General features: G+C 40.9%; 2 protein-coding genes across 4 annotated transcripts in view; one reads left to right on the top strand and one right to left on the bottom strand.

The window, feature by feature from the left end:
- Positions 1-25,295, top strand: part of ARVCF (ARVCF delta catenin family member) — an 803,654-nt gene that overhangs the window by 648,067 nt on the left and 130,292 nt on the right. The gene's annotated exons all lie outside the window — the stretch shown is intronic.
- Positions 9,327-25,295, bottom strand: part of LOC142161243 (catechol O-methyltransferase-like) — a 71,705-nt gene continuing 55,736 nt past the window's right edge. For 2 of the 3 annotated variants that reach the window (XM_075216708.1, XM_075216717.1), the window contains exons 2-5: positions 21,820-22,099; positions 18,159-18,352; positions 14,087-14,218; positions 9,327-9,774 (exon numbers count right to left, since the gene is read on the bottom strand). In XM_075216708.1, the coding sequence (XP_075072809.1) occupies positions 9,595-9,774; positions 14,087-14,218; positions 18,159-18,352; positions 21,820-22,099 (786 nt within the window). In that variant the 3' untranslated portion in view covers positions 9,327-9,594. Of the gene's footprint in view, positions 9,775-14,086; positions 14,219-18,158; positions 18,353-21,819; positions 22,106-25,295 lie in introns of those variants that run through there. The other variant, XM_075216699.1, reaches the window with a different exon arrangement.

Raw genomic sequence — 25,295 nt, 5'->3', positions numbered from 1 at the left:
CATTGTGACTGTTTGCTGATTCCTATCCGCTGCCTCCGTGCACTTCAGTCCTCTAATCCACATCATCGCTATTATATTTCACTGTGACTGTTTGCTGGTTCCTACCCGCTGCCTCTGTGCACTCCAACCGTTACTTTACATCCACTCACCTGTTCCTCATCAAGTCCGTGAGCTGATTCCTATCCGCTGCCTCCGTGCACTACAAGCCTTCAGCCTGCAACTCGCCTGTGTTCATTATCGTGACTGTTAGCTGTTGTCTATCCGCTGCTTCCGTGCACTACAGCCTCCAGCCTACAACTCGCCTGTGTTCATCATCGGGATTGTTAGCTGATGTCTACCCGCTGCTTCCGTGCACTACAGCCTCCAGCCTACAACTCGCCTGTGTTCATCATCGTGACAAGTTAGCTGATTCCTATCCGCTGCTCCTGTGCACTGCAGTCTCTTCTCAGCTCTTCTGTGTTTCCTCGAGACTGCTGCTCTCATTGCCATTTGCTACTCTCCGTGATCAACAGCTCCTGGTCTACTCTGCTCTCCCGTGTTCCATCGCTACTGACAACTATTGGTTGCTACTGGTTACCTCCGTGTACCGCAGAGCCCTGCTGCTGCTGACCGCGCTATCATCCATCTACTGCTGATCCGCTCTCCACGCCTTCACGTGTCCCGCAGGTCTACCCTCCTGTCTGCATTGGATTTATATCTCATCTACTACTCCTCTGCTGGATCATCTCCACTCTCCTGGGTCCTGCGTGAGTCCAGTTCCACGTGTTATTGATTCCTGTGGATTCGTGTTCCTGTTGGTCTACTTATCTGTGCGCTGCACCTACTGACCGCTGCCTCAGGTATCCTGGGACTTCTCATCCAGCCGGCCTCCTGCCGCTCAGGTATCCCTGCACTCCTATCTGACTGCCTGCTTCTGAACCACGGTATGCATACTTCTCATTGACTGTGCTGGTGTATTGCATATCTTGCTGGACTGTGTTGGTTCTCCTCTGGAGTCTGCTATCCGCTGAGTCTATTGCCATCATTGACTGTGTTAACTTGTGCTGGACTACTTCAAGAGACTTCCTATATTTGCAGACCTGTTCAGTCATTTATATATATATTGTGCATGTTACTGTGGATCGTATATAAGGTGCCTGTGTATATCCTGTGTTGCAGTCTCTCCCCATGCACCTCCTCACATATATATTCAGTGGTACAACTTGCTAGTAGCAGACCACTGATCCCTGTTTCCAGTATCACCTGTTCCAGTATCCTCTCACATAGCAGTGGTACAACTTGCTATCGCAGACCACTGACTCCCCGGATACCTCCACTTGGATTCCATTCCTTCACTCAGACAGCGGTACAACTTGCTATCCGCAGACCGCTGACTCTCATCACCTCCTCGTTTCTGTTGGACATTCCTCCTCACTATAGCAGTGGTACAACTTGCTATCGCAGACCACTGACTACCTTCACGTGTCCTTGTCCTACAGTTCCTCGTGTACTATTATCTCCATATTACCAGTGCTGCTAGTCATAGACTTTCCTGAGCATCTCATCGTCTGCTGTTTCCTGTTCCGTGATCACCCAGCTACCAGAGTACCCTATTACCATCTACATTGCTCTGGTAAGCCTACCACCTGGTGATCCCTGGGTAAAGACTCCTAGTGCCCGTGACAATGTCCTCAAATTTTATATTTTGGGAAATCTGTGCGCCACTCCATACTGAGGAGCAGAAATCAGACCAGAGTTGTGAATTACAGGTACTAGCAGTATCAGGGAAAAGCTATAATCACATGTTTTTGGAAAAGGTATGTCACATTGTTATAATTCCATCACGTTTGGTATTTAAATGTGTAGGGGATTATGACCGGTTTATTGAAGGGGGAGTTATGTCTCTGGGATATATCTATGGAGAGTTACCAAAGGTCAACACTTTTGGAATATTTGTGAGCAAACTATAGTGACACCCAGGGGACATCCCTGCACCCTTATTAGCATTAACACTGCCCCTGTGAAGGCTGTCCCATTTCATTTTGTTTAAAAAAAACTGTGTTGGGAAGGGGCAAATTGTCAGCTTCTTGGGGATCAATCTAATTGAAAGACTGTCCATCTTTTCTGCCTACCCCAGCAATACATATTATTATATGTAAGTGATGCTCTGTACTTTCGTCCCATTTGTTTTAATAACTGTTAGCAATTTTTTATTTGTATGTCAAAACTTTATCTAATTTTTTTTTTATTATTATCTGTAAGCATTGTACCTTTTGTATATTAAATCTAACAATTTAATAGTTCTGTCCTTATTGTTCTAAACGAATCCATTGCCTGTTTAGAAGAGACAGATTGCTTGGCTGGATCAACTCTTTAGAAACCAGAGTGTGAAGGGTTAACTGTTTAGCTACCAGAGTACAGAGTGTGTGCAGTTGGAGTCATAGGTTTGCTATGGGCCTTATACGTAGTTGGTGGCAGTTGGCGGAGAGGTGTGAAGCGTGCGTCTGTGTTGGGAAATGGACCAGCATAATCTGTAGCCTTAGAGAGAGGTGAGTGTGAGGTTTAGGCTGGAATCCTGTGTGATCCCCTACAGTAAGCTTCCAAGTCACAAGTGTGCAGAGGGCGGTTTATGACAGATAAAGGAGTTCGGGAGCGGTTTCCTGACAAAATAGAGGTGATATATTGTATGACTGTTGGAATATATGATAAGATATTAAATCAGGGAGTAGCTAGAGAGGGGCTTATCCCTGACAATCATCTTTTTTTTTATTTTTTTTGTATTGTTAATATATTGACAAATCCAGCCCCCTACTCCCACATTTACCATATATATCATTCTGTTTCAGAACACTATATGCAACCCGTAGGTCTCAACATCTTACTGATCCCACCCCATAGTGTATCCATTTGCTTCTATTGCCCTTTACTTTAGAATGTAACGTCTCACTGACAGGGTCCTTTACCCTATGTCTCCTATCGGTCCACTCTCTGTCTTCCTCGCTTGTCAATGTCATACCTTATACTGAATTGTTTTTGTATGTCTTTTTATAGGTGACCTTATTCCTGATAACACTATTCACTTACTGTTCTCATGTATATAGTGATTTATATATTGTTCGTTTATGAGTGCCGGACTATCTTTGTTTAGTGGTCTTAATTGTCCAGGCTACACTTTCTCAATTTATTGTATTCAACATTTCATTTATATAAAGGAGCACACCTTGCTTTCATTGATTTCCAATTAGTTTTTTTTGGGAGTCAGAACCCTCCCCTCATAGGTTACTGCATACTTTGAAAATGGAGACTTGGAAAGTGTTAATTGTGACATCCTGAAGTACACTTGTTACACAGGCTAGGGGCTCGCCTACAGGAGATGTCTTGTCATTGGCAGGTGAATATAGCTATATTGTGCACAAAATTCTCCTACTTATGTATTTGCTGACACATAATAATAGAGCACCCAGACTATCTTTTTTTTTTGTTCTCATGTATATCTTTTTCTTTTGCATGATCATGTACTATGTTAATTCATAGCTGTTTGTTCATTATATAATTGTTTTAAAAAAATAATAATAAAGGAGAACAAGGTGTATAATTGCATGGGTCACTCATGGATGTTTTTCATACTATAATATAAACTTGAAATCTTTATGGACTATTGTCTTAATATTGATATATCATTTATTTAGGATCCCTAATCCATAAAACCAGTGAAATGTTTAAAAACAAAATTAGTGATAAAGTGATAATGTGTGAAAAGTAAATAAAATGTGAAGTAAAAGTTGGCCATTAATACTGCAATGTCATGTATTGACTTTTTCATTTATTGTTACAATTTCAATCTAATTTTCTGTTATTATTCAAATAATTTTGATCCCTTTTTAGAAATTAAAACAATAATATTTTTATAATTTAGATAATCTCCTTCATACAATTCAATTTTGTGACACACCTTTCATATCTTTAGCATTTATAACTATCCACTTAGAATATGATCAGCTGTACAAATTAGTCATGTATGTCTCTAAGTATCAACCAGTTTCCAGGTCTTCACAGTCTGTTGATTAGTGTGAGGACTCAGAGAATATCTGATCTTATATTAATATTATAACTTACCATTAGAAAAAAATGCTATTCTATATAGTATATACTAAGTTATTATTCATATCAAATATAGTTACCATCTAGTTACTATATCACCATCTCATCTGTTCCCCAACTCTGTTGCCTGGGCATCACCCGTGATTTCTCCCTCTTCTTTGCCCCCACATTCAACCTCTTGCCCAATCCTGTCGCTTCGAACTCCACAACATCGTCTGTATCCGGCCCTTCCTATCTCAGGATGCCACTAAAACCATTATCCATGCAGTCATCATTTCTCGTCTTGATTACTGAATTCTCATCGGCCTCCCCCTCTCCCATCTCGCCCCATTAGGTCTATACTTGGCGCTGCTGTAAGACTCCTCTTCCTCTCCTGCCGCTCCTCTTCTGCCTCCCCTCTCTACCTTGCTTACACTGACTCCCCTTTCCCTACAGATTCCTTTTTCAAACTCCTCACCCTCACCTCCAAGGCCCTCTCTCACTCCACTGCCCCTTACATCTCCAACCTCCTCTCTACTAACAACCCATCCCGTTCCCTGCGATCGGTCAATGACAGTCGCCTCTCCTCCACTCTGATCACCCGATCCCACTCCAGAATCCACTGGAACGACCTTCCACCAGACTATCCTCTAATTTGTGCACTTTCATACGGGCACTTAAAACTCATCTCTTCCTCAAAGCCTACCAGCCATCCACCTAACCTGCTCTCCATGACCAATTTCCTCACCTCTCTCTTCCTCTGTCCCGCGACTCGCTTCTCTTGTGATGTCAATGCTTAATCACCCTGCGTCTGTTACATGTAATCTATTTCTTAAAGTATCAATTATCCTTAACACTAATGGATTGGTTCATATTTTGATTAAAACATTTAAGCCTGCATCCAAGCATCACTGACCTATCCCTGTGTACAATGAGGCCCTTGACTCTGGGATGCAGGCTTAAATGTTTTTATAAAAATATGAACAATACCTCATGTTTTCATTTTGCTAGATACACACAGATATGCAGTGTTAAGGATAAGCGCTGACAACTGTCTTTTTGTTTGTTATACATATATGGGCATTTATATTGCCACGCAGCTGGTACCATATATAACATGGGATATACTGAGAGCAGGCTTATTTCTTTTCTGATGTTCTCTCAAATTATTGCCTTATGTTGTCTTAGGAGCTGTCCATCAAGCCTATTTAAGGCTCATTTGGGTGTGGCTCAAAAGCCAGCCCTTGCTAGATGTAAGCTCTATACCTGGGAGGTGAGTGCATCTGATTTTAACTGAATTTTAATGGTGTATAAAGCATATAGGTCAGTGTAGGACCTGCAAGAAATGAGGTGCCCTTGACTCTGGGATGCAGGCTTAAATGTTTTGATCAAAATATGAGTTAAAACTTCATGTTTTCATTTTGCTAGATACACACAAATATTGTCACTCACCGGACTGTGAGTGCCATTTCTCCTGTGTTCAGGAACCGTGGCCGTCCGCCATCCTGAGGGTCTGCGCATGTGCAGCCCTTATCAAACCTTCAGTACCTGTTGCTTTTAATTGATTGGATGATCAGGCAATCCTCCCTATTTAAACCACCTGTGATCATTACCTGGTTGCCTGATCTTGGAGTCTCATTCCTCATGAGCCTCTGAAGGTGTTCCTGTGTTTCCTCGTGTATTCAGCTCCAGCTGATTCCTGTTTACTGCTATTGTGGTTTCCAGACCACTTCAACTCTCCTGTGTTCATCATGCCTGCACTCAGCTGATTCTTCTCTGCTACTACTACCAGACTCCAGTTCGTCTCAACTCTCCTGTGTTCAGCGTGTCTGCTCTCCGCTGCCTCCGTTACTTCTACAGGGTTCCAGACCGTCTCTACTCTCCCGTGTTCAGCGTGCCTTCTCTCCGCTGCCTCCACCACTACTGCTGGATTCCAGACAGCCTCAACTCTCCCGTGTTCATCATGTTTCCAGTTTCACTTACTACTGCTTCCTGAGTATTGCTTCGTTGATTCTGGATTACCTGCCGTGCGCTGCACCAACCTGATGACCGCTTCCACCCTCCAGTGGTCTCTCCTCCTGCCGGCCTTCAGCCGTTCAGGTATCCCTGCACGTCTCTCTGACAGCCTGCTCTCCTGAACCGCGGTATGCATACTTTCCATTGACTTTGCTTTTGTATTGCATATCCATCTGGACTGAGTTGTGTTCTTCTCCGGAGTCTCCTATTCACTGTAGCTATTGTTACCATTGACTTTGTTTCCTATTACCTGGATAGCTATTGTGACTTTGTATACTTCAAACAGCGCTTGTCAGTTATTGTTGTATTGTGGATATCATCGTGGGATCAAGTTCTGTGTGCCCCGTGTATACTCTGCTTTACATTCATCTCCTCGTGTCCCTCCTCACATATATATAGCAGTGGTACAACTTGCTGACGCAGACCACTGACTCCTGTTTCCCTGTGACACCAGTTTCAAGTATCCTCTCACATAAGCAGTGGTACAACTTGCTATACGCAGACCACTGACTTCCCCGTTACCTATCTGCACCTGGAATCCATTCCTTCACTATAGACAGCGGTACAACTTGCTATATGCAGACCGCTGACTCTCACTACCTCCTCACTACTCCTGGACATTCCTCCTCACTATAGCAGTGGTACAACTTGCTATACGCAGACCACTGACTCTCCTCACGTTTACTTGTCCATCTGGTTCCTCGTGTACATTTATCTACTCATTACAAGTTGCTGCTAGTCATAGACTTTCCTTGAGCATTCTCTCACCATCTGCTGTTTCTCCTGTTCCGTTGTCACCCTGCTAGCAGAGAACCATAGTACCAGCTACATTACTCTGGTAAGTCCATCATCTGGTGATATCCTGGGCAAAGACTCCTAGTGCCCGTGACAAATATGCAGTGTTAAGGATAAGGGCTGACAACAACTGTCTTTACATTTAATGAATACTGAATTGTGTTCCCATTTTTACCTACTTCAATCACAATAATATGGGCTGAATAAGCTGTCCCTTCACAAGAATTTGCCAAGGTGAAGCACTTTATTGGGCCTACCCAAAAAGTGTCATTCTGCCACTGTACATCTTCTTCAGTCTAGCAGTGTGATAACATGAGAAAGTCGCAGCGTGGCAACTACTGAAGCTGGGGTTTTGCAGGTTAAAACAGAGAAGCGGTTGGGTAAAGGATTCTTTGCCGTATCTGGGCATCTATATTCCCCCTACCCTGTCTACAGTATTTGAAACTAACTTCACTCCAATTTTTTGTCATTTTTCCCCCTAGCTAAGAATTGGCTTAACTTCGAGGTCTCCTGGCTGGGTCGCATAGCTGTTTTTAATATGATGTTATTACCCAAACTGATGTATATTTTTCGTGCTATTCCCTATATTGTACCTAGGCGCTTGATAGCCCGCTTCCATACGTTAATGATGTCCTATGTGTGGCGGTAGAAACGCCCTCTCCTCTCCCATAAATGCATGGCCCTATCTAAACAACGTGGGGGACTGATGCTCCCTAACCTATCTAGTTATCAAGAGGCTTGCATATTGAGCCATCTGCGGGATTGGGTGCTCCCGCCACCTCTAAGCCATGGGTGGACTTGGAGAGAGCCTTGTGCCCCAACTACCTTCTTTGGACACCCAGGCCGGTCCGTCCATCTGTTGTATGCAGGCTACGGTCCATTTCGTATGTCATGCAGGTGTGGGATAGAGTTATTGGGTTGCATCCAAACTTTGTACTCCCGGCTCGTAATCTCTCTCTCCAGGCAGTGGGTCAGCTCATTCCAGATCTAAATCTTGCTGCTTGGAAAGCTAGAGGGATTTCCTCCATGTCGGATTTATTTGCCCAAAGCCTTTTTCTTCCCTTTTCTCAGCTCCAAGCTCGTTATAGCTTGCCATCCTCAGAGACATATAGGTACTTGCAAATCAGTCACTGGGTCAGAACTGTCTCTAGGACCCCCTACGCTCTTATTTCACTCCCAACACCTGTCATTGATAGATTGACGAAGGGTAGCGGGAGAGGCGGAATAACATTCTGGGACCATTACATTTATTCCCTGATCCCTCCCAACTAAAACATCTGCACAAACCCAGTGGGAGACGGATGTGAATTTAGTGCTCACTGAGCGACAAAGGGAAAGAATTTATGTAACTTCCTACCGTATGTCTAAATGCATTAACCATACCCAGATGCAGGTTTAACTCCTCAACCGGTTATACCTTACCCCGGAACGGTTACACAGGTTCTGGCCAAGCCAATCAAAATTGTGCTGGCGTCAATGTGCCCAAACAGCAGATATCTTCCATGTATTCTGGTTATGTCCAGTGATCCAGCCGTTGTGGAGTGGGGTGTTTGCTTTGATTTCTTCAGTCTTGAAGACAGACTCCTGTTGCTCCAGACCCAGCTTTAGCTCTCCTCCACATCTACCCGACTTCTATTCCAAAGCACGATCACTACATATTGGGTCACATTTTGATTGCTGCTAGAGCAGCAATAGCACAAAATTGGAAGTCTCAGGCTCCCCTTACCACTGCTCGTATCATCTCAAAGATACAGTACAGCTTTGAGATGGAAACAACAGACACACCCTATGCCTCATCTGCATCAGCTCCCATCATGAAGTGGTTTAGGTGGCACGTGTACATTACGGACGGCCCTGGGTCTCCTCAGGATATTTCTGGTTTCCCAGCAGCTCACTCTCCAGCGGCTCTTATAGAACCCCCCCTGCCAGTTGATCAGCCCGCATCCCCTGTTAGTCCATTTATGGTTGAGACACCTCCAGAATGCCAAAATGTAGGCTGAGATGCCTTGCTACATTTTTCCATTTTAAAATGTATACTGTTAATACTGTGTGCCTCATTTTAATTTAGTGATCCTTCTCCCCCTGTGCAGGGATTCCCTATGTGTTTTTCCCTATGTCTGTATTTCCTTTCCCCTCCTCTTTTTTTTTTTTCTGTACACCATATACCTTTGGAAAAATGTAATAAAAATATTGATGGAAAAAAAAAAAAAAAGAGAGAAGCGGTGGTAGGAGACGATGGGGAGTGAATAACATAGAGCTCAGCACTTCTCATATTTTGAAACTGCCCCTTAAACATTCAATAATTTAAGTCTGAATAGAAAATATATGTGGGAAAATTGTGAGAACACTATATGCTGAAATGGCTTATGTTGGAAGCTACGCATTACAGTATACATTAAACTGATGCATGATTTAACTCTTTCATCTGAGGCTCTGTATAAGTAAACAAACATACATAAGCAGAAACAATTTTATTTGTGCAATTATTGATGATGTCAAGTAAATGAAATGAAATTCAATAGTTTTCAATTTGTCTAGAGTGCACGACACATGCTTTCCATACTGACCCATAAGGATACTTGTACTTTTTTTATTCAAGCCAATTAAACATAATTTTATATATGTTTGAAAAGTTAGCAAAAGAAAAGGAGTTTAATCAGCCAACAAAACCCAAATATTTTCACAAAGTAAAAATGACAGGAGTGTTAAAAGATCATATCATATTTATCCCCTGAATACAGCTTTTTCAAGTGCATCTTTCTCATTCATGTACTCCAACATTGAAAGATAATTTGTGCAGTCGTATCTGCCAGATGTACGAACATGTTCAAGGAAATCTGGAGCTCCTGGACAAATGATATTGTCTGCGAGAATAACGGAGCCCTTTTTAAGCAAGTTGCATTTCTGCAGAAAAAAAATAGGTCATAAGATCACCTTCATGTTACAATGAATACTGGGAAATTGAACTTAAAGCATTGCAGTCATAACCCCATAAGGACCCATTGTGCTAAACTGGGGTCATTCCGCCAATGTAGCTATATTTGTCATTCCGTAAAACTAATAATTGGTGTTGAAACATTAAAATAAAGAAAAGAACTGCGCTGTGAAGATTGATCACTAATTCAAGTATAAATGGCATTAATCTATCCTATGTGCAAATATAATAGAGACAAAAGTTGGACTGAATTGGATATATTGCCGGAACTTTGCCTGGAGCCTTTTTCTCTTTGCTTGTTTGCACACACTTTTTTTTATGTGTCCTATTTCATAGTATGTGTTTTGTATTTGTTATGTAAATTAAATTACTGCTTTTTATTTAGAGACCCTTTTTTCTGTATTATATTTACACATAGGATGGTTTAATGTAATTTATACTTGAATTAATGATCAATCTACACAGCGCAGTTGTTTTCTTTCTTTTTCTGTGTTCAGGTTTTGTACGGGTAAGCAATAGGACCTATGAACTAGCCGGAGTGTGGTTGTTTATTTTGTCTATATTATTTTATTCTGTTTGAATATGTGTGTTAGTTTTTGAATGTATACATTTTTATTCATTTATAATACCTTTTCCCCATTTTCTGACTAAGTGCCGGAGTTCTTCTATACCTGGTATTTTGAAACGTTAAAATGTTAATACACCAGTAAAATAGCATGGCACTCCTGTCAATATTGAATGAACAAAATAAAAACTTGTGCCTCCATACAGGGCAAAACAGCCCAATCATTTCAGAATGACCAACTTTTCAGTCCACCTATCGCAGCCAGAGGGTAGTGGGGGGGTCCCAGAATCCTTCACTTCAGACTTCACCTGCAAGCCATGTTGGGCGTACACCCATTTGCTTAGTGTAAAGTCTATAACTCTGTACTGTGTGTACAAAAAAAAAACTCACATATGTCCATATACAGATTTTGGTATTTGCACCTTCTAACGCTTGGAGAGGAAAGGGAGGTGCAAGCGCAGACCAAGTACAATAAGAGTGTGTAATAATTGCAAACATGCGTGGGTGCCTGAGTGCTGGTGCAAAATTTAGGCTGATGATGATGTCACCAGCACTAACTAGCCGCTTCTGATTGCAGATTTATCTCTGAAGCTCATAGCAGCTTTCTTCATTGCTTGTTCCTATAGTACATGATTTTGTGGGCATATTTTATAATTTATTTTTGATACTTTCATGCATAGAAGCAAGATTATAACTGCTGTACTATAAATGGTTTTGGGATTTAAATCAAAACTAAAAGAGAATACATTTTTTGCTATAAAAACAAATGTTACCTAGTTGGCTATAAGTGTACTTGGGTATCTTCAGATGTGTACAACTCAGCATACTAGTTTACAAAATGTTTGGTGCTTGGTGTGCTAGTTTTCCATGCTGCTTTTTAGAGCTTACTTTTTGGACACCACATAAAGATCCAACTCAGCACACGCTCCTTAAATTAGAATTCTCACAAAGAACAGTACACACTATATATTTTCCTTCTCCCTATCCCAATTGTGACAGCTCTGCAAAACAGGCCCCTTCTGATGAGTTTCTTTTAGGGTCTCACTGGCATACACAAAAAGGGAGATCCAGGGAATGGATCCTCACTATACAAATACAGGTGGTCAAGTGTCTCACTTTGATGAACACATTTCTGAAAGTGGATATGTAATTTAGAAGATATTATCCACAATGGTTTTACATATCAGGAAATAATTAAATAATACATCTGATCTTGTGTGATAAATAAACCGTAACCATAACAAATGTACTTAGCTTATTTTTGTTGAATAAATAATGACAACATGAAGAAGATGTGTAAAAAGTTAACTACACCCCATGGTTCAGTAGCTTTCAGGAACACCTTTAGCAGCAATAACTTGAATTAATACTTTTCTGTATGAGTTTAGTAGTCTTTTCTATAATATGTGAGGCATTTTTTGCTCGCTCCTTCCAAAACCTTGATTCTTTTCTTTTTCAGCCATTCACCTGTATGTTTGCCAGTTACTGTCACTGTAGAATCATTGTCCTAGTGCATGATCCAGTTTCAACCAACCTTCAGTTGTCGGACAGATGACTTACATTTTCCTCTAGAAAGTGGACGGTGGTATGCCGTAATGCAACTTCTCCTCCTGCCTTCATTGTAAAACTATCAAATTCCATTCACTTATATTTTGCACACTGCCACTTCTAAATTTCCACTTCAGCCACTGTTTAGAAAACTCAAGTACAAAAACGGGTTAATTGTGAAGTATCCATGTCCTGTGGCTGCAAAAACAACCCAAAACATCACAGCTTCAGCTCCAAGCCTGATGTTTGGTATGAGGTTCTTGTGATTATGTTGTATTTGTTTTTTTTTTGTCACACATGGCTTTGTGCATGAAGACCAAATAACTCTAGATTGATCTCATTTTGGCCAGAGGACATTGTTCTGTGAGTCTTCCTTCAGATGCAAACCTAAGCCATACTGAGATGTACAGTCTTTTTCTGATAGTAGACTCATGAAGTTTAAACAATCTACTGTGTTGAAGGAGGCCTGTAGATCCATGAAGAAGCATATAGCATTTGGTTCTCAAAAATCCAAAGGCTAAATATAGTATTAATGGCACTATAATGGAAACTACTGAGGAGGAAAGGTTTTAGGAGTCACTATTTCATGTGACTTAAAGGCAGGTAAGCAATGTAACAAAGCAACAAGAAAGGCAAGTCTGATGCTTGGTTGCATAGGGAGAGGAATCTGTAGCAGGAAAAAATTATTAATAATGCCACTGTATAGGTCATTGGTATGGTCCCATCTACAATTCTGTGTTCAGTTCTGGAAGCCATATCTCCAGAAGGATATAAATACATTAGAGACTGTACAAAGAAGGGAAACTAAAATGGTGCATAGCCTACAGCACAAAACTTATGTGGAAAGACTAAAAATCTTAATATGTATAGTTTGGAGCAAAGAAGGGAACATGACAGAAACGTTCAAATACATCAAGGGTCTTAACAAGGTGCAGGAGGGAAACATTCTTCAAAGGAAGAGAAGTATTAGAACATGAGGACATGCACTAAAACTGAAGGGAAGTAGGTTCAGAGGAAATTTGAAGAAAAATTACTTCACAGAAATGATTATTGATAAGTGGAATAGCCTCCCATCATAGGTGGTAGAGGCTAATACAGTACAGCAATTTAAACATGCTTGGGCTAGATATAAGGCTATCCTTACAAAGAACTAAGGATCATATAGGGTTTAAGGTTACCATAGGTTAAAAAATGGGCAGACTAGATAGGCCAAGTGGTTCTTATCTGCCCTCGAATTTTATGTTTCTACGAAGCATCATACCATCTGAAGTTTGGGTGAATTTATTAGATGTCCACTCCTGGAATGATTGGAAACTGTCCTCCGTTCTTTCCATTTGTAAATAATCTTTTTCACAGTAGAATGATGGACTTCAAATTGTTTGGAAATAGTCTTATTATTAAGTGCACTTGATTAGCAACACCTGGCTCCTTGTTAACATGGCAGTATGTGTGTACTTACTTATTCACACCTGGCTCCTTGTTAACATGGCAGTATGTGTGTACTTACTTATTCACACCTGGCTCCTTGTTAACATGGCAGTATGTGTGTACTTACTTATTCACACCTGGCTCCTTGTTAACATGGCAGTATGTGTGTACTTACTTATTCACACCTGGCTCCTTGTTAACATGGCAGTATGTGTGTACTTACTTATTCACACCTGGCTCCTTGTTAACATGGCAGTATGTGTGTACTTACCTTATTCACACCTGGCTCCTTGTTAACATGGCAGTATGTGTGTACTTACTTATTCACACCTGGCTCCTTGTTAACATGGCAGTATGTGTGTACTTACTTTTTCACACATGGCTTCTTCAAAAATTGGCTTATTTTTTTCTTGAATAAATTGAAAAAAAGTAAACTCTGTTTATAGATTTTGTCATGGTATTAGATTTTTAAAATGTTGTGGCATGTTGAGGACTAGCTGATTAATTATGTCCTGAAATGTAAAAACAAAAATTTGAAAGATGGTGTATTTTCACCTATCTGTATATTGACTTACATGGCTGCCAGCTGCGATATTACTTGCTCCTATGTATTCAGAGATATAGTGAAATAAGAACAATAGACTCCAACAGAATTGTGTCCACAATGACCAGATTAATAGGAAGGAGTAACTACCTCAAGGTTTACCATGTTTTCAGTTTAAAGTCAGTAAACCACTCACCTCTAAAAGTTGGGTATCTGATTTGTATCTGTCCTTCCAGTGATCCACAAACACAAAATCCAAAGTGTCCACTTCATATTTCTTCTTAAATTGAGGGATAATGTCTTGTGTGCTGCCTTCTAATATTTGCACCTTGAAATAAAGAAATAAATTACTTTACCATAGCCTGGGAAATAATATGGGATCAAACACATCTAATTAAATGTAGTCCACACAAGGTAGCATCATTTTATCACATCCTAAAAGTTTCCCAACTGACAGACGTTTGTTGGTAGAAGTGCTTCCCTGGAACATAAGCAGCAGGAGGCTAGGTTTAACAGTAGCCGCTCCTCCCGTTGTTTATTCTCTGCACTCTGGATGGTTAAGGCCTCTTAAGTGTATAGCTGGACACACACTGTTGATTGTTCACTATGAGTGGCAGTAGTCCTATTTGGTGAGGAAAGATTCTGAAATGATAAAACCTGCCGTCCATGTTGTCAGGGTTTAGAGGGTTAACTTCCCTTTACAATGCAGCGCCGCTTGAAATTTAATCGCGGAAGAGGCTGAACACGCGGTTGTTGAAGAACCCGCATATTGATACATTTACCCCCTAGGCTCTTTGGTTGTGCCCTTGAAAGTGGAGGCTTGTCGGTGTGTTAGGGTCAGACAGGGAGATATTGATGATTTATGATACTTCTATAGATATTTGGTACTGAGCCGAAGTCAGCTTGGATCTTTCTCCTGGTCCAAGGTAACACTGAGTCAACATCTGCCGCATAACCAAAATCAATTCACTAAAACACCCAAAATAACTGCTACCTATTTATTTGTCCATCTTTACCATGCAAAAAGTGCTCACACACTCACTACGAATGAGGCTCAAGCTTCTAGATCAAGTAATTGCTTTTCCAAAAGATATGTACAAATATATTTTCCTATGAATGTTATGCTAGTCTGGAAATGATAAGAAGTGCTAATATAATTTTACTATTTTAACATACTGCAAATATAATATATTTATTATTATCGTAGATTTGTAAGGCGCCACAGTACTCTGTAGCTCCGTATAGTAGTGAAGACAACAACATACGTAAAACAAGAACAGACAAGGCAGACAAAATGAATGGAGACCTGAAAACAAAAGGGTATGGAGGACCCTGCTCATTAGAGAGCTTACATTCTAAAGGGAAGAGGGCAGAGCTGAAACAAGAGGAGCAAGCGTGGCTTAGAGTGGAGATTGGGATAGTTGTGAAGGTGCATTAGTGTGAATAGTGTTATCGAGGATAACGTCATGTCTAAAAAAGAGATGGGTTTTCAAAGAGCATCTAAAGATTTGTGGGAAGTGCGGTAGGGAATTCCATAAGTGGAGAGCAGCACGGGAGAAGTCTTGTAGGTGGGAGTGAGAGGTGGTTATCAGAGACGAGATAAGGCGCAGGTCAGAGGTAGATCTAAGAGGCCGGGAGGGACAGTATTTTTATATGAGATTTTAGATGTATAAAAGGGAGGTGTTGTTGTTGAGGGCTTTGTAGGTAGGGGAGAGTAATTTGAATTTGATTCTGGAGGACACAGGGAGCCAGTATAGGGATTTGCAAAGTGGTGCAGCAGATGTGGAGTGGTGAGAGAGGAAGATCAGTCTTCAAGCAGCATTTAGGATGGATTGAAGTGTGGATATATGGGTGTCAGGAATGCCAGATAGCAGGAGGTTGCAATAGTCAAGACGGGAGATGATGAAAGACTGGGTAAGAGTGATCTATTTTTTGGAATTCTTTGGATATGGGTTTTTCAGATAAGAGATTTTTCTGTTATTTGATGCAACATTATTGAAATATTAAAGAACATTTTAAATGTATCCTCCCCTACTGCCTCTAACATTCTCTTCTTCATTAAAGTTTTAGTATGGTTCCTAATAGTGATTGTAAAAGAAAACTCTTGGCAAATATGTCTGTTTGGGGATATTTGATTTTGTAACTGTATGAGGCTAGGTTCACACTACAGGAAAAGTCTAACGATTAGCGGTTTACTAAAGACAGGAAAAAAAATCCTGATCAGCATGCCGATTCATATGTACACACTGTGCGCCATTACCTTCAGATCAGTGCTCTTCACCTGTTATAACCATCGGCTGCACGTGACAGCAGTCCTGGGTTATGGTGTCAGTGCTGACCGCATATGAGGAGCAGCAATTGTGTGTTCCCTGCTTTATCATTAAATATTACTTACCAGGCATATCGACTATAGAACACATTATACATATCCAGGTGCTGCATTGTAATGTGATGTTTACAATGAAGAGGACACTGATATGCAAACATACCACAGTCTACAGCTAAAGAAGAACTTAAAATGTTTACTGCAATCCTGCACTCAAAACACAATTTCACGACTTGCACGAATGTCACCACATGCAACCCTGAAGATAGTACTGACTTTTCCCCCAGAAACAGCATAGAGACCGGATCCCGCCACTTCTGGTTACTTTAACCCTTGTGGAATCTCCTCTCTGTGCCAGATCCCCGGCACCACCAGTGGCAGGTGGTGTTAAAACTTCACTTAATAGCTAAATTGTCGTTCCAACTCTGCACAGTGCATGCATACTGCAGAATTGTAACTACATTGCTCCATCAAGATTTCCAAGTCAGTCTGAAAATCTCGTTTAACGATTTTATGTGCTTTGTATTGATAATCGTTCATCGTTTCAGGGTACACACTACTGTGATATTGGGCCAAGCAGTTGTGTATCGTCTGATTGGCTCGATGATCGTCTTAAAATGCAGTAGTGTGTACCTAGCCTTTACATATCATTCATCTGCTCTATATCTTACCCATTATAAGGTCTCAAACTTTGTCTTTTGGGGCTCTTAAATCTATGCACAACACTATACCATAAGTCAGATAAAACAAAGGTGGGTATATTGTTGCTGCATAGGTGTAGGAGTATAGGAACCCTCAAACCAAAGCAGGGAAGAAGTAAAAGTATGCAAGATGTCACTAGTGCATTGAACTGTATGGTTCTAGACTATGTACTCATGAAAGGTGGCTTGGGGATTTAGCCATGAGCCTCAGTCATTTTTAGTTATGTCCCTAGTGGGAGCACAATTTAAAGTTACAAGCATAAAATAATCATAGGTCAAGGACATATTAGTGATATTATATCATTTTACAAACAATGAAGGGTAATCTGCGACTGTACCCCAAAAGTAGAGTCTGATAAGTTTTCTAGAGACAGTAATACAGTAATATTTTTCTTTAAGTCACCCCTGGTACAAGTTAAATTGGGTGATGGTTTATTAAATTTCTAGAATTTGGTGAGGCAAGATCTGTTAGAACACTGCAAAGAATAGTTATAAAAAATGCAGTACAAAAACTGGAAGCACATGGATTTATGAGCCAGGATGATGGTGTCTGGGGTGTGTGTCTACAAAATGATTACCTATTAAGGGGAGCTAGGTGGACTGGGCCTATCTCATCATACCTTGCTTTGTAACAAAAAAAAAACTCAGTGAAAAGTTAGGATTCATCCTAGCTAAAGACACACTGCACAGTTCTTGGACAATGGTTCAAATTGTTTTTTCCCCTTTGATCAGGCAGTGTCATTAATATGGACTTATCCGACTTTTCATTGCAGCTTTGCTAATACGTAGTTTCCTCTGCTATAAAAAAAAACACAAAACATTTTACAGCACCTAAACAAATGAAATAAAAGCGAATTAAGGGGAGAGCAAAAGCTGAAATACCAACTCCTAGCCCATTAGTTTTTATAGTAATTTGTAACAGTGGATTCACTTGCTAAATTATTGCTGTCTTAACATAATTTAATTCACGACAATTTCAGCACTGGAAATAGCAATGGTCATTTAACAAACTACAGGAAACACAAGAACTATTTTACATAGAGAGTTTGAAGCAACATATTGTAGAGAAAAGGAAGCTCAGCACTGCTTCCATATAGTAAAAGTTTGCATAAGTTAATTATAATTATCATTTATAAGGTGCCATACCCACAAGGGGTTCCCAGTGCCATACAGAGAATATACAGTAAAACATAACATAGAAGAGCAGTGCACAACATTGCAGACAAAACAGTACAGTGTACCTTGTCTTTAAGACCAGCAAATTCTATCATCTGTTTGGCTACAGCAGCATAGACCGGGTTAAACTCCACAGTAAAAAAGCGGGCATCGGGTTTTAGGAGTCGACCTATCCGGACCGCTGAGTAACCGCAGTAAGTGCCCATCTCCAGTGACACGCTTGGGTTGGTCTCTTTCACTATATTATCCAGAATCAGGCCTGCAATAATAACCATAATGCCAATTATGAATATAATTAAAAGGAAAGAGAAATATAATAATTTTCTGTTGTTCTGATGTACATATCAGTAAATATATGTACCAGTAACTATTAATAAAAAGTAATCACTGTCATAATAAGATGCTGGGAAATCATGAGCCTCCAGAACCGCTTAAGCACACTTTGGCATAGATTTACAGGGGTGCACGCAGGATTGTCAGGGGGGGGGTTCTCCCCCTCTCCCCCCCCTCCCTGACCCCCCCCAAAAAAACACGAGAGGCAGCGCTGTCCTATACAGCAACCGCGGCGCTGTCAAAGAAGCGTCCGCGGCGGTGCTGTATAGGATATATACGCTTCTTTGACAGCGCCGCGGCTGCTGTATAGGATAGTGCCACTATGGCGTCCACTTAGTTAGCGCAGGGGGAGGTTTCTGGAGACTCAGAAACCCCCCCCTGCGTGCGCCACTGATTTATGAGTGGAATGTTGTTGAGCGATACAACAACATTCTTCACACCAGAAATTCCGTCATGGGATATTTTGCTAGTGGTGGTGGAAATTGCACCAGTCTAGAATATATCTTGTCCACAGTTGCCCCTAGCTGATGATGTCTTTCCTTACACTTCAACACCCACATCCCCACAGCCGCTGCTTCTTGTGAAATATCAGCGACTGAGCAGCCTTCATTACTGTAGATCCTGACAGTTGTGTCCCAACCAACAACCCTCTCTCAAAGGCACAGAGGTCTCTTCCTGTTACTATGATAACCAAAATATTGGGCAGCATTTCATTGGGTATAAAGTGCTTTAAGAGTTTGTCTTCAGAGAGGGAATGCTGCTGACCACGATATACAGAGTGATGAGACTCCAACCAGAATGAAGCCAAAATGATCTTGATTCTTTAAATGAATTATGTTTATTATCGGAAATAGTGACAATAATAGGGACAATAAAATTGTGGAATTGGGTCACATGGGATTTTTTTTAGGTACAATATTCTAAATAACCAGCATAATTAATTATATTAATAAACCACCATAGTGATTAGTGAACAGACTAAATAACTTTTTTCCAGGCAGTCTCTAACTGGAGATTCTTACGTCTATCTCTGTGGGAACCCTACATCATCATCATCATTTATTTATATAGCGCCACTAATTCCGCAGTTTGCTTCAGAGTCACAGTGCTGTAGTAAGAAGAAAGGATAAATTTGTAATGGATGTGTCCGCATCAGAGCAAGATTTTCTCCAATTGCATTCAGCATTAGAGGAGCACTTTTGCAAAGTGGTGGGTCTTTAGTGGTGCCTGTTTTGGGGTTTGGATTTTGCAATAAGTGATGTTTGGGGGCTGAACAGTAGGAAGCATACTTCACTAACTTGTGGGCCACCAGTTCGAATTGTGTGGGTGAAGGAAAGATCACCATAAGAGAGAACAGAAGGGGAATAAGTATCAGAGGGAGGGAGCCTGGTTTCAGTAATAGCAAGGAGAGTAAAGGAATGAGAGAGGAATAGGTTGTGGACGGATGCAAGTTTGTTGCAGACAGATTTATCATTCCAGAGTATACAGGAAAAGGGTAGATGGGAAAGTGGAGAATGAGGTTGGAGAGGTTAAGATGTAAGGGATGGAGATATGTGGGCGAGAGAGTAGTACCAGTTAGTGTAGGCAGGGCAGTGATGAAGGTTTTGCTGAAGCAGAGCACGTGAACCTATGGGCTTAAGAAGTAATGTGAGATGTTAGAGACAGGGAAGTGGAGGTAAATAGGACGAGGATGAAAAAAATGTGTGCATGGATGGGTGGAGAGATAGAAGAAAATGTGATATTAGAGGAATGATAGTAGGGAAATTGCTTGAGAGTAGCTGAATCACAAATAAAGGGCAGATGATTGGTGATAGTAAATAAAAAAACTGCTAAGCAGAAGTGAGAGAGGGAGTAAGTGGTAAATGAGAGCATGCATGAGAAACCTGCCTGGTGTAGAAAGAATAGGAACTCCTGTATAACTCTTACTATGCTATATCAATTTGAATTTGAGTGGGCAGCACAGTGGCCTAGTGGTTAGCACGTCTGCCTCACAGCACTGGGGTCATGAGTTCGATTCCCGACCATGGCCTTATCTGTGTGGAGTTTGTATGTTCTCCCTGTGTTTGCGTGGGTTTCCTCCGGGTGCTCCGGTTTCCTCCCACACTCCAAAAACATACTGGTAGGTTAATTGGCTGCAATAAAAAAAAAAAAATAAAAAAAAAAAAAAAAATTGACCCTAGTCTCTGTCTGTCTCCCTCTCTGTCTGTCTTTGTGTGAGTGTGTGTATATATTAGGGAATTTAGACTGTAAGCTCCAATGGGGCAGGGACTGATGTGAATGAGTTCTCTGTACAGCGCTGCGGAGTTAGTGGCGCTATATAAATAAATGATGATGATGATGATGATGATGAATAGACACTTATAACAAACACATAACAATCTACTAGCTTAGCAGCCAACAGGAGCTGAATAATACTATATCTGCTTGTTACTCAAACAACCGTAAGTAGACATCACCTGGCATATACATTGGGTTGTGCACTAGGGTCAAGGTGATTATAAGTGTCAGCAATTTGGTATTATCACTTATCTTTCTCAAAGACTCAGAACTAGTGAAGACCTCTAGCTTGATCTGTAGTGAAACTGCAGCGTGACATCCATTGATTTGGACTCCGCCTTCTGGATCACCAATAAAGGACGTCTTTCTTGGTCCTGCTAACTGCTGTGGTTTACTACTTACACTTCTTTGTGCTCCCATCCCCGTCTCACCAGTAACTCCAATTTCTATATCTATCACCTACCTATCTTCCACTTCACCATTTTCTGCTTACTATAACTGGATAACACTCCATCTACCCTTTTTTTTTTTCCGTTTCCCCTCTATTACCCTATTTACCCTACTAAATACCTAACTATTTCCATTTAATCTCCGCACATTCCCTCTGCTCCTCTCACAAGCTTGTTTTTATTCTCAGTTTTGACAGGAATTTTCACAGTTCTCTGAAAGGTGGCTCAAGCCGTTTGCGGCTCTAGGTGGCAGTTTCCAATTGGCTGGCTTCATGGAAGTGACAGGGCTCTATCCTGCTGATTCTTAGGTTTATGCCTCCAGTGCATCATGCATTGCCCATGTGCCATCACAGCTGTCCATTGAGTGGCTCACAGATTTGTCATACAACAGAAAAATGTACTATTTTATTGCTGTGCTTTTTGAGGCTAACAATTCTGCCATTTTACACATATTTATTATTTAAGATATCTACTCTCCACTCATTTAAAAATGTACCATGTTTAGGAGACAATGGCAGTAAGCAATGAATCTCCTTTCCACAGTTTTATTAACCTTAGGCAGTTTACTCGTAATCGGATATACAGCATTTAGTTCTAAGCACTATAAGTTATCATGTTGCTACTTTTTACTTTTACTCATAGTTACATAGCATTTTCATAGACTTACCCTTTTGATCGCCCACATTCATGGCCCACTCCTTTTGGCTGCAGTATTGGTCAATATGATTAACTACACTCTGTGGGTCTCCGCGCACTGCATTTTGCAACACATGCTGCAAGATTCTCTGTTCCTTGGTTTCATTCATGAAGAAATCTTTGATTCTGATTGATGCCTCGGTAAAGACAATTTTGGTATAGCCTCGTCTCTGACCGTTTAGACCGATGTACACAATTAGAAAAAGTAGTATACCCGCTGCCAACAGTATTACTGTACTCAGATCAACCATCTGCATAAGAAAGCATATGAGGAAGTATTAGTTATTGTGTAATAGTTTTGCTATTCACCCACTCTAAACCACTATCAACTTCATATACAGATTTAGAGAATCAGAAAAAACGACTAAAATATAAGCTAAACTATTAGTCACAAATGTGTGTATATATGTAAATATATATATATATATATATATATATATATATATGTATATATATATATATACATACACACACACCCCCAAACAATGACAGGCGTTCAAGTAAAATCAAACCTTAATACAGTAGCTTAAATGTCAAAGCATCTACTTAAAGCTATGAAAAAGTGGTAGATTAGGATTTCCTTTGCCTTCTTTTTTTTTTTCCATTTATCCAAACGTCCGAACCTCATATCTCATTTCTATTTTTGTGATCCTCTATCCCCCAGTCTATTCTGCTTTCTCCTAGCTCTTAAGATGCCTCCACAGATCATTTCTTTCTCAAGCCTACGCTCTGGGAGTACACAGGAAGTGGTTCATGTGCAGAAGAATAGACACATCACTTAGTAGACACTAGTGTTTCTGATGCAAGCAATAAGGACTTACACACAAACTACTAGATAACTGTAGCCATGTTAAAACAGGTTCACAACACAAAAGCATCCAGGTCAAATGTAATATTAACTAAATAACACTGCACCACAGGGTGGGACCAGACATAAGGATAACATCTCCCTTTCTTTTTCTTTTGTGTATTCTAACACAGCTAAAGATCTACTGACACCCGGCTCCGGGATTAAACAGTGCTCTGTCAGGCAGGGGTCTGTGTAGCTTTAATAGGTATTATGAGGTGTTAATGATTTATACTGAGGAATCCCCCCGATGGTGTATGTGAAATCAGTTGAATGATCAACTGATCATTCGCCACAGTTGAATGTTCAATGCTTTCATTCTGACAGCTCTGTGGTATGACAACGTGGTCTTTTACCTTCCTGATGACCTGACAGTGGCACCATTGGACTGCGTGGTGCCACTGTCAGGCTAGGGGCAGAACGTCCACCAAAGTCTGGCATCGCTGACCGTTCTGCTACTTGTGGGTCCACGCGATTGTGCCTGTAAAGAGTATCGTTCACGTCTACAATATAGGAGCCTGGTGCAACCTTCCCTGCACAGGAAGCTATTTCTCCCACACTCCAAAATCATTCTAGTAGTTTAATTGGCTTCTATCAAAATTGACCCTAATCTCTGTGTGTGTCTGTGTGTGTGTGTGTATGTTAGGGAATTTAGACTGTAAGCTCCAATGGGGCAGGGACTGATGTGACTGAGTTCTCTGTACAGCGCTGCGGAATCAGTGGCACTATATAAATAATTGGTGATGATGATGATGATAGTTTCCAGCGTTCTGTGCGATCTCCAGGAAGGGGCTTCATCCAGACTGATTGGCCTATTTTAAGTTCCGGCAAGTTCCTAGGCTGTTGAATCGTGTCCCAGTTTTGAGATCTGCTTCCTCTGCTGTAGTTTCTCTAGTACATCTTATATCACACTCAGCTGCACTCTAGCAGCACCGCAATGCAAACCTGATGGTCTGCAGGATTGGTAAGTAGTGGGCGGGTGTTTGCACCACCCGTGTTGAGTTAACTAATAATGTCTCATTATGAAATATTATTAATGTTGCTGCCTAAAGCTGCCTTGGTTGTAATGCTGCAATGTGAGCATCATGCTCTCAAGCCATTTAGGTGCACATAGTAAAGGCTTCTTAAAGATAGTAATCAACGGCTTGTTATCTGTCTCTGCTGTGATTATTTCTCGGTCATACAAATAATGATGAAAGTGATAAGCAAACAAAATGCTCAGGCACTCCTTTTCAATCTGTACATAATTCTGCTCAGTTGCGGTCAATGCCCTGGAAGCAAATGCTACCGGCTGACCTTCTTGCATCACGCAGTCTTCCAGTCCAGTTTTGCTTGAATCAGTCTGTATAGGGACTGGCTTGGTAATATCATAATACTTCCACACTGGTGTTACTGTGATCAAACGTTTCATTTTTTGCACCGCTTCATCATGTTGTAGAAGCTAGTGCCAGATTGCCTCCTTGTCCAACAGTCTGCACAGAGGCTCTCACACCTCTGAAAGTTGAGGCATAAATTTGGCTAGATATGTCACAAGCCCAATGAACTGTTGCACTGACTTCAAATCTGAGGGCTTTGGCATCTTCAAGTCTTCTCTAATCTTCTTTGGGTCAACTTTCAAACCTTGAGAGGAAACAATCTGACCATGAAAATGGACCTCTAAGCTTAAAGTGCAGTTTCTTTATGTTAAGTCTTAGTTTTACTTTGTCTGCAATGCTCCATCAATGCTAGTAACTTATGGTCAACATCTGCTTCTTTGTCTGTCATGCCACAGCCAAACACGAGAATATCATTTGCTATTGGCTCAATGCCACTAAGCCCCAGTCAAGAGCTTGTGTTGCTTCCACTGGTAGACTTCTATTACAATGGAGACTCCAAACGGAAGTTTAAGCCATGTTTTCCTGCCCCAGGGGGTCAAAATGGTTGTCATATAGCTGATTTTATTCATCCAGCTTGCAATGCAGGAATTCATCCTGTGCATCAACCAGCATGAACACTTGTGCTTTAGGCAACTTGTACAAGACATCCTGGCATGAAGTAGTGAGATCTCCACAGGGCTTGGTTTAGAAATTTTGGATCAATACAAATTCTAAGTTCCTCAGGCTTTGCTACAATGACCATGTTGCTTATAATCTTTCGGTTCTGTTACAGGTGCAATATGACCGTCTGTTTCACGCTGATCAAGTAGAGCCTTCACGCTTGGCTTTAAGGCTATGGGCACATTGCATGGGGCACACTCAAATTTATTTCCCCTGGGACTGACTCCACTGACCCTTTGAATATATCATTATAGACCTTTATTAGCTGCTCTTTTGTCAGTGGTATGGAAACTGTATGTTCCATCTTGTGAAGCTCATCTGGAATATTGTATTGCATGAGTCCCAGTTGCTCACATGTAGAACCAGACTTTAAAGGTTTTTGCTGTGCTTTCACAATCTCAAATGTAAGCTCATCTATTCACCCATGAACATCACATTCTGTTTGAAACCACCCTAATGATTTCATCAGCTCTTCAGAATAAAACTTTAGATTGGTATTAACATGGCTGTGAGGGTATCTGGGTACTAGATTCATCTGGTCTCTCAGGCTCATCACATCACATG

Source organism: Mixophyes fleayi, chromosome 1, assembly GCF_038048845.1.
Source record: "Mixophyes fleayi isolate aMixFle1 chromosome 1, aMixFle1.hap1, whole genome shotgun sequence".
In the NCBI taxonomy this organism is placed as follows: domain Eukaryota; kingdom Metazoa; phylum Chordata; class Amphibia; order Anura; family Limnodynastidae; genus Mixophyes; species Mixophyes fleayi.
The sequence above is the reverse complement of the archived record's forward strand: the minus strand, read 5'-3'. Positions and strand labels throughout refer to the sequence as shown.